Consider the following 12,037-nt stretch of genomic DNA (forward strand, 5'->3'; position numbering starts at 1 on the left):
GGAATAATGTACTCTGGTGGCAGCATGGTGGGAAAGGGGAGATCTGATGGAGAGCTTACCCGAGTTAATTTCAATAACGGTTAATAAACACGGTGGGAGATTCGGGTTGAAAAGTGATTGAATTCAGATAACCGAACGCATATTCACATATTACTCCAGGCCATGTCCAAATCGATCTATCTAATATATGGAATAGTTAAATAAGTGGAGCGCTAAAAGTCTCCCCATATTACTCAAAATCGCTCCATTCATTTACGCATATACCCTCCTTTATTTACCCCCTTCATTCAACATTTATCATCCTCATTTACCTTCCCACCCCAAATCTAACCACCACCGCCGACCACTACCTCCGACCACCACCGCTACCATTACGTCGTTGGCGACAAAATAGCTGAGCCTTCACAAGAGGTTTTTTTTAGCTTATGAATTTGTAGCTTGTACCATGGTACAGGCTTATGAATTTTTAGCTCCTTCCATGATACAAACTTAAACTGCATAAGTCAATACCATGGTCGAAGCTAAAAACTCAATTCTGTACCATGGTACACGCTTAAAATTCATAAGCCTGTACCATGGTACAAATTAGAAATGCATAAGTTTCTTTAAAAAAATCCGGACAAAAAAAAGACCTCTTATGAAGACTCAAGGCTATTTTGTCGTCGACGACGTGATGGTGGTGGCCGGAGGTGATGGCCGACGGTGGTGGCCGAGAATTGAAAAGTAAGATTGAGTAAGGGTACAAGGTACTAATGGAAAATAAGGGAAAATAGTGGGGCGGTTTTGAGTAACATGTGGCGGTAAATAGTGACTAAAGTTAAATAAATAATTTGTAATTATAACAACATTATATATTTGAAATAAAAATTTATTTTACATGTAAATTATTTAATATTAATAATTTTAGTTTTTGTTATTTAAATTTAATTATGAAAAATTAAATCAAATCAGAAAAAATAAGTTTAGAACAGATTAGATCAAATAAAGTAAATTCAAATCGGATTAAATCAGAAAAAATAAATTCATATAAGAGATAATATAAGGAAAATAACATGAATTTAATGGGGTTAAGTGATGAGGGTGATGAAAATATGACCCATGATTACAACATTCAAACCCGAAAAACCCACTTTACACAAAAAAGATAGAATCTTGCACACCACTAGTCTACTCATCCACTGCTAACATTTTTGTAATCTTTAAAGAATAAAGAAAGTAAAAGAAAGATGCGACTTCATAAAGTCTACCATCGTTTCTCTTCTTCTTCTTCTTCTTCTTCTTCATCCCCCTTCACCATTCATCACCAATTTCATCGTCTTTCTCTCTCTTTACCTTCTTCTTCTTGTTCTTCTTCGTCTTTTCTCTCTTTATCTACCTTTAAATTCCCAGGAATTCGAAGTTATCGACATTTGAGGACTGTTTCTGGGAAGCCTTTCAATTGTTCAATGACTAGGCTTCAAAGTCTTGTTCCTGTTGAAGCTGTTTCTGGGGAGAATATTGCTGATACTGCTGCTGGCTCTAATGGGTCTGCTTCTAATCCTCAATATGAAGGTAATCTTCACTCATTTTTTCTGGGTTTTGTTTCGTTTGTCTTGTTTTAATTTGGGTTTTGTTTCATTTCTTTTCTCTTGTTTTGATTTGTCTTTTGTTTTGTGAGTTGTATTGAGCTATCAATTGGGAATTTTTTGATATTATTGGTTTTTGGTATAATGAATTGTGGAGCTTTCAATTTTTGATGTGTTAAAAGACAGGAACTTGAATTGAGTTGAAGCTGAATTGGTGAGACTGATTTGAGTTTATTGAATTGGGAGTTTTTAGGGGAAGTTTTGAGCTTGATCATGTAATTTGGGAATTTAGGTAATATGATTGAGATTGATTCCAAATTATATTTATATGCACTTGAGATCAGGGTTTAACAAATGTCTTGAATTGTTGAAGTATATAAATCTGGAGTCAGGCAAGTTTAATGCTTCTTTTTTCTGAGAAGAGGCCTTGCATATATAGATTTGGTGCAGAAACTAATTTATTATTCGTGCTAGTAAATGCTCGTGGACGCTATTCGTGCTATGACATGTTAGGTTGAATTTGATTTTCGATTTTTACTTGTTGAAAAATCGGTATTTGTTATAGTAATATATGTGGAGTATTCATCTTTTGCTAGTTAGATGCTACATATATGTATATACTATTAATTTAGTGTATGACTTTTGTAATGGTTTATGTGTAGATGATTTGGGTACAAGTGGTGGATATCAACTACCTCCATCTGAGATAAGAGACATCGTTGATGCTCCTCCCTTGCCGGCACTATCTATTTCACCATACAGGGATAAAATACTATTTCTCAAGCGAAGATCTTTACCACCTTTGATAGACCTTGCTAAACCAGAAGAAAAGCTTGCTGGTATTCGCATTGATGGAAAAAGCAACACACGGAGTCGAATGTGAGTACCCGTGTGTAAAATGCTCAACGCGAGCCCCATTTCTTGAACCTTTTTGTAATCAGAGACTGAGGCTCTGTTCTATTCGACTTATTTTGTCTGAACTTGACTGAACTTAACTGAACTTAACTGAACTTATCTGAACTTATCTGAACTTATCTGAACTTAACTAAAATAAGTCAAAATAAGTCGAACAAAAAAAAGCCTCTGGGACTAGCTATTGGCTACTGTGATTAGTGCTTGGTCTTGTAGATTTTTTTGATTTAAAAACAAAATGCTATAGCCTTTTGATTCAGCCTTGTCAACCAGAAGTAGAATTTGACTGAAACATTAGGTGCATAAATCTGGGAAGCTATTCTGATATCAAGTATTAAGACTGTTGCAGCTAGGGTTCCCAGAATTTGTTTATCAGTGATTGAACTCTTAATTGGTTGCACAGATCCAAACTTCAGCAAATTTATATATGTTTATGAAGCATTTTTATAGTTTCTTAAGAGGAAATGGAGTACTAGGCCAGTATTTTCATAATAACTTATGAATAGATTAAACAAGTATCATGACTTTCCTTAACAATTTAGTAGTAGTTAACACATAACTTTTAGGTCTAGTATACCATATTTAGTGTGGACAAGCACTCTCTTTGTCGTATTCATCCCATGTATGGTCCAGGCAGAAGACTTACAACTTGTTATCTTGGTGATAATTGTAGTATGGTAGTAGTCTTCTGCTTTTTCGGGAGTTGTATAGAAGGCAGAAGATATATCTTACCATAGTTGATGTAGCAGAGACACCTTGTCATTTGCCTCTCCTAGACGAGTAATAAAACAAACAGATGGTTTAGCAGTCCACTTGCCTATTATGGAGATTGTAATGAGTCAACACATTGACTCTTGAGGGTATTTTTATAATCTCACTTGTAGGTAGTTAGCATTATATTTATACTCTCTGTAATTAGTTCCTTTGCTTTTAATTAAAATATTAATAAAATTCTTTCCTCTTTTCTTACACATTTCCTCTCATACAATTAGTAATCTCTGATTACATTCATCTATCAATCTTCCCCTGTAATACCCCCGTTTGCTTCCTCTTCTAGCGTTTAGACAATGTCAGGATAAACTCAACAGTCACAACCCTAGTGGACATGGGGTTTGCTCGGTTGTGCAAGGAGTATGCCAAAAATGTATTGTACTCACCTTGTTCTGGACTTCTTCACAAGAGAAGGATTAATAATATTGTTGAGTAATTCAAAAACACAAGACAAATACCACCCAAATTGTCAAAAGCAGCTCGATGCAGAAATTTCAACCAAGCTTCCTGTTGTGATCCTAATTCCTTTCACTGAAGGCCTGCTTAAGTTCTTTTAATATATGGATGTATGTTGCATCACACATATGTACATCATTATATCATTTTACTTTTAACATATCCACCAACACATATCTACGTTTGTTCAGAATCATACATGACTTAATTTGTTCACTTTCAGTGTATAGTTTAAGATGTATTCGCCTTGTTTAAAATGTATTTGCCATCTTTATAATGTTGGCAGTTGACTATGTAGATAATAGAATCTCAAATAGTGGACATTGGCATGGTACTGTAAGCTAGAAATATCCTAGTGCCTATCACGAATAGTGCTATGTAGAAACAAACAAGGGGGTGATATTTTAGTGACAAAATCAAGCTAAACTGGATAGAATTATGATGAATAATATGTCACGTCTGCATATTGTAACTTCTCTTTTTGTTTGAGTTAAAATTTTCTTTTCAAATGGCGCAAATCACCTGCTTAAATCATTTGTGTGCAGGTCGTTTTACACAGGTATTGGGATCCATCAATTGACAAGTGATGGTACCCTTGGGCCAGGAATCGAGGTACATGGCTTACCTGATGGTGCTAGGATCAATTTTGTTAGCTGGTAATTTGAGCAGCTTCTTAATTTTATTTTATTAATACTGCATTAATTATAGAGTTTGGGTATGAACATGATGATTCATGTGCTTATATTGAAAAGCCAGCAAGTTGGTTTACCTGCTGTAAGTAGTTTTCTCTAAGAAGGTAACAGGATGACCCCTGTGTGAAGTAATGACGAAAGTGCTCATCCTTTGGTCTTTGAAAAGCTTTATTGCATTTTGAATATTCTGTAACTTTTTATGATGTCCTAAGCAGCGCCTTAATTTTAGGTTTACCTTCTATATACTTGTCAAGAGCTTCAATAGTTTCTTATTGATTCTCCAAATTCCAAACGTAAATAAGATGCAATTAGTCATAACTCATAACAAAGCTCTTTTACTTTTTTTTAACATGACTGCAAATTTAACTTTCGGACTTCCTTTGTGGCCATTGAGAATTTGAGACCCAAAATTCCAAACTCTTCTTTTCCATGTCCATCTGTTGGCAGAAGTTACCTCATTTTAATTCCTGTATCAAGCATGATAGTTGATCTGTTATTTTTGAGGTATGCTGCTGTATGATTGGTTCATCTATGGTTATTCATGTTACGACATAAGTTTTCATTAATGTGCTTAACTTGTGTAAATATTTGACATCTTCTTGTGCACCCCACATAGATAAATTTACTTATGACTTTCTTATAATTACTGTAAGGTTTTGTTTTAACAAACTAGAATGAGGGATGTTTTAAGTCTTAATTAATCAGATTGTTATTATTGAGAGAAATACACATGGACATGTGGTTGCCATAGATGTCTCAGTATCTTCTGCAGATAAGTTTCTCAATAATTCACAATGTAGCTTCAACTAATTATATTGGATTTGGTGTTTGCTAAAAAGAAATTTTTTTTGTTGGATTTGGTGTTTAATTCTTTGTTCATGGACATCTATTCTGTGCACCTTTCTCTTCCCTAAATCCCTAAAAAATGACGTCGTGCTTTTTGTTTGATTGATTTCCCTTTCTGATGCTTTACCAGGTCAAATGATGGGCGACATTTAGCGTTTACTGTCCGAGTTGACGAGGTAACTATATTTTGCTGGCCTTCTTGCTAGTCTCTCTATAAAATCATGTAAATGTGCAGTTTTATTTGCCAGATGTTCCTCTGCTTTTAAAGTTAGGTATTTCTTCAGAATTATAATATACTCATACTAGAAGTAGTTAGAAACTTCTTTCCATTCATATTGGTAGATAAACATTCTGTTTAGAGCTCTATTATCTTACTAATTTGTACACTTAAATATGAAGTACAATTAAATAGCAATTTGGCTTAACTGATCATTCTCTTCGGTTTCTTGACAATTTTTGTTTAATCCCGAACTTACTTTTTTCTAAAAGTTGTATAATTGTATTCTTAATAGCATTATAGTTCTTGGTGAGACTATTCTCCTCTCTGATATTGATCATCTGATGCACAGTTTGTCTTGAAAGTTGAAACCTGTTGTCTGACACCAATTACTAGACTTTACTTTCCCCCTAATTCGATAATTGGCAACTCCGCCTCCATTTTTTTATTGACACGGGTATTTGCTGGAGCAGGATAATGGTGGCAACGGCAAGCTTCAGGTATGGGTTGCTGATGTGGAAACTGGACAAGCTAAACCCCTTTTTCACTCAGCAGAAATATATGTTAATGCTGTGTTTGACAAGTAAGGTGTCAATTATCAATTACGGCCCGTTTGGTAGCCGGTAATAAATAGTGAGAATGGGAATAAATCTTATTGTTATTTGGCAAGAAAATAACATCATGATGTCCATGGTAATGAAACTTTGTCTCAAACTTGTGTTTCTCTTCACAATTTGCATTCTCTCCTAATACCACTCCCCAGATGGTAATGGATAGTAATGGAAATTTGTAAAGAAAAATAGATAATTTTGAGTGTACTAGCATTACCATGGGAATGGATATTGATTTACAAATTTACATATAAATTCATTCCCATTGACACCATTTATTGTCGGCTACCAAACGGGCTGTTAAAGACTTTGTTAAGTCGATTTAAAAAATGCTGAAGTTTCACCTAGCTGACGGTTAAAATACCTGTATTCTTCATCAGTTTTGTTTGGGTGGATGACTCTACTCTACTGGTTTGCACCATTCCATCATCTCGTGGTGATCCACCTAAGAAGCCACTGCTTCCACCTGGCCCTAAGATTCAATCAAATGAGCAAAAGAACACTATACAACTCAGAACCTTCCAAGATCTACTGAAAGATGAATATGATGAAGATTTGTTTGATTATTATGCAACATCACAACTTGTATTGGCATCTTTGGATGGAACAATGACGCCTTTTGGTCCACCAGCTGTTTACACGTCGCTGGACCCGTCAACGGATGATAAATACATAATGATAAGTTCAACCCACAGACCATACTCTTATGTAGTACCTTGTGGAAGATTTCCTAAAAAGGTTGAGTTATGGACGGCTGATGGGAAGTTTGTGAGACAACTCTGTGATTTACCCTTGGCAGAGAATATTCCAATTGCCCATAATAGTGTGCGGAATGGGATGCGTTCTATCAATTGGAGAGCTGACAAACCCTCAACTCTTTACTGGTAATCTTCTATTTCTAAGCAACCTTCCACTCTCTCTTTAGAAAAAGAAAATTAGTTATGAGGCATTATGATTAGCTATATGTGTCTGGTTATCTGGTTTTGTAGGATGATTTAATCAATAAAATTTCCGATTGTTGATAATTAAAAGTCGGATGCTTTTCATGCAAAACGGATAAAGTGAACTTTATGGTGCCTGCCTCTGGAGTTAAAGAGTTAAAAATGTTTTTTGTGTCAATGATTTTCTAAACTACGAGGTATTGTGACTCTTGATTTTATGAGTCACACACGCCTTATTTCCTCTCTTTCATTGTTTATTACTACAAAATTGAATGTTAACGAAGATTACTTTTTTAACTATAATATTTAATGTTCTAATGTCATTTACTGTAGGGTGGAAACTCAAGATGGAGGTGATGCAAAGGTGGAAGCTTCTCCTCGTGATATCATCTATACACAACCTGCTGAAGCAAGTGAAGGCGAAGAACCCACTGTACTACACAAACTTGATCTTCGATATGGGTATAGCTGTAATCTGATATTTTTAATCTTGTTATTATCATTGTTACTATTTTTCTTTCTCTTGTCATTGTTGTTGTTTTTTATTATTATTTTGGCTTCATCAAATATGTGCATTTTATTGGTAACGTCTTGTTTGAATTTTTTTTATTTTTTGGGTATTTATTTTGTGATATTATTGCCCGAGGCACACACGTTAGTTGTCTCTTGTTTCTTATTTGATGATTTTAAATGCTAGTTGCGGGGTCAAACAATTTTGGGGACATGCCGTAGTATTTGATGGCAATATCATCCTTTATTTCCTCTTTTTTTTTTGTGCTCAAAAACTGAAATCTTGATGAATTATACTGACATTTACCTTGGCAGGGGGATATCTTGGTGTGATGATTCTCTAGCTCTAGTGTATGAATCTTGGTATAAAACGCGGCAATTAAGAACCTGGGTCATATCTCCTGAGAGTAAAGACGTTACTCCACGCATATTATTTGATAGGTCTTTTGAAGATGTATATTCTGATCCTGGTTCGCCCATGTCACGAAGGACTTCATACGGAACATATGTCATTGCAAAGATTCATAAAGAAGAAGATGATGCAACTTACTTTTTGATGAACGGTAATGGTGCTACCCCTGAAGGAAACATACCTTTCCTCGACTTGATGGACATGTAAGTGCTTTTGCATTTCTGCAGTCAATGTCTGTTTGGTTATGTGTCTAGGCTCCGTTTGATAGGGTGTAAAACGTTTTCATGGAAAACGATTTTCCCATTTCAATCAGTTTACGTTGTTTGGTTTGACAAGGGATGGAAAACAATTTTCCATAACTCCCTTAGGTGGAAAACATTTTCCATTTGAAAGGAAGGGAAACCCTAAAACCCTAAGACCCTAAACCAAACAAAGGAAACCTGGTTTGGAATTGTATTTTTCATTTGAAAAAAGGTTTTCCATGGAAAATCATTTTTCACCTGAAAACGTTTTACGTCAAACCAAACGGAGCCATAATGTAAGGTGATTTATCCTCTGTTTGACATAAAATTCTTGCAGTAATTCGGGCAAGAAAGAAAGAATATGGCAGAGTGACAAAGAGAAATACTACGAGTCAGTCGTTGCCTTAATGTCTGATAATATTGAAGGGGATATGTTTGTCAACCAATTGAAAGTACTCACTTCAAAGGAATCGAAAACCGAGAACACCCAGTATTACATTCAAAGTTTGAAAGATAAGAAGCCATTCCAAATTACCAACTTCCCTCATCCGTACCCTCAGCTAGCTTCATTACAGAAAGAAATGATCAGGTACCAACGTAGTGACGGGGTGCAACTTACTGCAACTTTATACTTGCCACCTGGGTATGACTCCGTGAAAGATGGACCACTACCGTGTCTTGTATGGTCTTATCCCGGAGAATTCAAGACCAAAGAGGCCGCTGGGCAAGTACGTGGTTCTCCCAATGAATTCGCTAGCATAGGCTCTACCTCGCCCCTTCTCTGGTTAGCCCGAAGGTGTGTATCATCCTCTTCAGCTGAAATTTTAAGCTTTCATGAGTTTGGTTTGTAAATTTACTTGCAATATCTTTGATCATTTATATCAAGTGGTGTCTTATATTCATCAACAGGTTTGCTATTTTATCGGGGCCTACAATTCCTATTATTGGTGAGGGTGACAAAGAAGCAAATGATAGGTAAACATGCATGCATTCCTTAAGACTTAATGTTCTTTGCTGTACTTTTGTAACTGTATCAAGCTCAAATGAATTCACAATTGTGTTTTTGGTGATTGTTTGGAATCGTGATGATAAAAGACATTGCGAGGGGATGAATGATAAACATTGTAGTTGTAAGCTTTGTTATTCGGACTTTGCTAGTTTATGAAAAAATAATTTGAATTAGTCCAAACAAAGTGTTAAATGTCCATAATCATGTCAGATTGTCGATAATCCAACATACTTGAGGTGAAATTAAGAGTCCGATTAGCACAAGTAATTCACCTTTTTTTTTTTCAATTCACTCTTCCTGACTGAAGATAATTTCACCAGGTATGTAGAGCAACTTGTTGCTAGTGCTGAGGCTGCAGTACAAGAGGTCATTCGACGAGGGGTGAGCGAGCTGGTTTTCTTTTATATGATTTCTCCTCCAATTAGTCTGTTTCTGTGAATTGAGAGCAATATGATTGCCGGAATAGCTGGAAGCGACCCTGGTAACTAGGGCCAGGTCGGCACTCCAAGGCCCATGGCATGGCGTGGTTGCCGCTCATGCCTGTCTTTGCAAAATGCATCCCACGCACGGGCTAGTTGGCTACTGAGGGGTGTCTCGTGTCAGTCTGGGCCTAATTTGTGCTAGGCCAGGCCAGTCTAAAGATGGTTGTGGGTCGGGTAAGGCTTTGAGCCGAGCTCATTGGTCATGGGCCTAAACAGTCCCGGCCCACGCCAAGCCAACTATGTATTGTGCCGGACCGGGCCGAGAAGTTCAAACCAGGTCCCATGTCCACGCGCTGTCGTGTCTAAGCCTAATGTTACTAAATTTAGCGTGTTTTGTCTTGCCGGGTCGAGTCGTGTTGTGCCTTTATCTTGTTTTTTTCAAAATAATGCTTGGTGCTGGTGTTGGGCCGTGCTTTTTTCGTGTTGGGTCGGGTCTCGGGCCGGTCCAGGCCCACAGCCATCTTTAGGCCAGTCCCGCCATCTGCCAGTTTGGTAAAAGACAGTCTGTGGTTACAACCTTTTGCTGAGTAGTCTTGTGATTGTAAAAGGTGGCTCATCCAAACAAGATAGCTGTTGGAGGTCACTCTTATGGAGCATTCATGACGGCAAACCTCCTGGCACATGCTTCTCATCTTTTCTGTTGCGGAATTTCTCGATCTGGAGCTTATAACCGAACTCTTACACCATTTGGATTTCAGGTACACAATTTTATTTCCTGTGGACTGACCGTCTACCTTTAATTATATTCTGTGCAATATAATTCTGTTTCTTATTTTGGTATTTTTTTTGTTAATCTTATAGAACGAGGATAGAACACTTTGGGAGGCGACAAATACGTACATAGAAATGAGCCCTTTTATGTCTGCCAATAAGATCAAGAGGCCTATTTTGCTTGTTCATGGAGAAGAAGACAACAATTCAGGAACATTGACAATGCAGGTAAATGCTCTGCATTAGCTTGTGTCTGGAAAGAAGTTTTAATGAACTGTGCTGAAACTTCCAAGAATATTTTCCGTTTTAGTGCTTAACTAATTAGTTTCAGTGGTTACCTAATTAGTTCCATTGTTTACCTAATTGGTTCCAGTGCTTAACAATTAGTTACAATGTTTAACTAATTGGTTTCATTGCTTAACTCTCTTATATAAAAGTTTGGAACCACAATAATAATCATTTAATATGAACCTATATTTTCTGATCTGATCTAATCTGAACTTATTTTTTCTGATTTGAACTTATTTTTCTGATATAATATAATCTTTTTTTTTTTATCTGATCATCTGAACTTATTTTTTCTGACCCGATCTGAAATAAGTAATAAGGTCCTGAAATAAGGTGAACTAAACAGGGAGTTAGTGCGTGATGATGTATTGACTTGTTTACTTATTACATGCTCTTGCAAACATTGCAGTCGGATCGGTTCTATAATGCTTTGAAGGGTCATGGGGCTCTTTGCCGGTTAGTAGTTCTTCCATATGAGAGCCATGGCTATTCATCAAGAGAAAGCATCATGCATCTTCTTTGGGAAACAGACAGGTGGCTGCAAAAGTATTGTGTTTCAAACACATCTGAATTAAATGCTAAAGAAGATAGCACAGAAACTGCTGATAGCAAAGTGATTGCCGCCACTGGTGGTGGTGGTGGTGGTGGAGTTGCTGAGGCGGCGGAGGAACCAGAGAATGGAGGCTACTCTCTTCCAAGGTCATTGTTATAGACTTCAATGAGTTCTTTTTAAATTGTCTTGCTAATTAAAAAGTACTTGTATTATTTAACAAAGAATCAAGAAACAAATAGAAATGCTCAGCCACCTACTACCATAATTCCCTCCGTCTCTGAATGTTTGACCCGTTTGCTATTTTACGAGGTTATTAAGGAGACGAGAACATTACAAAGATTTACAATCATTGTTGTATTTTTATGAGAATTGTTGTTTTCTTATCCCCTTTTCACAAGAAAACACAACAATTGTAAGGGTTGTGAGCCAATAGAATTTAAACCACCAATGAGATTACAAGTTATTTTACAAGGTTATGCTCCGTAACTTATAAGCACATGGATGACAAAGAGAATATTAAAAAGGAAAGAAAAGAAATGCGAAGATCATGTTGGGAACACCTTAAAAGAAAACGGGAATTTAAGGACGGAGCGAGTACATTACAGCAGATGCTATTCATGCTAAGTTACATTCCAATACAAAAAAAAAAACAGATTTCTTGGACCATCATACACTAGTTTCCTAACTCTTTCAAAGACTATACACAGAGAATACTTTGACCCTTTGGTGAAAGTGAGATCTCAACCTTCATCCTGAAAATGCCACACATGAGTTGTAGATGGGGATATACCTAGAAAACTTTTAACCTATGTAGTACGG

General features: G+C 36.5%; 1 protein-coding gene across 1 annotated transcript; it reads left to right on the plus strand.

Moving 5' to 3' along the window:
• The first annotated feature begins 1,074 nt into the window (after nt 1–1,074).
• Nucleotides 1,075–11,601, plus strand: LOC110778956 (probable glutamyl endopeptidase, chloroplastic). Its single transcript, XM_021983491.2, has 14 exons — nt 1,075–1,551; nt 2,228–2,444; nt 4,250–4,360; nt 5,373–5,418; nt 5,933–6,042; nt 6,451–6,954; nt 7,345–7,473; nt 7,837–8,136; nt 8,513–8,971; nt 9,085–9,150; nt 9,505–9,565; nt 10,215–10,364; nt 10,468–10,605; nt 11,075–11,601. Exons 1-14 carry the CDS (start codon nt 1,227–1,229, stop codon nt 11,375–11,377), a joined length of 2,919 nt encoding a protein of 972 aa, XP_021839183.2. The 5' UTR covers nt 1,075–1,226; the 3' UTR covers nt 11,378–11,601.
• The last annotated feature ends 436 nt before the right edge of the window (nt 11,602–12,037 follow it).

This window comes from Spinacia oleracea, chromosome 5 (assembly GCF_020520425.1).
Source record: "Spinacia oleracea cultivar Varoflay chromosome 5, BTI_SOV_V1, whole genome shotgun sequence".
Taxonomy (NCBI): Eukaryota; Viridiplantae; Streptophyta; class Magnoliopsida; order Caryophyllales; family Amaranthaceae; genus Spinacia; species Spinacia oleracea.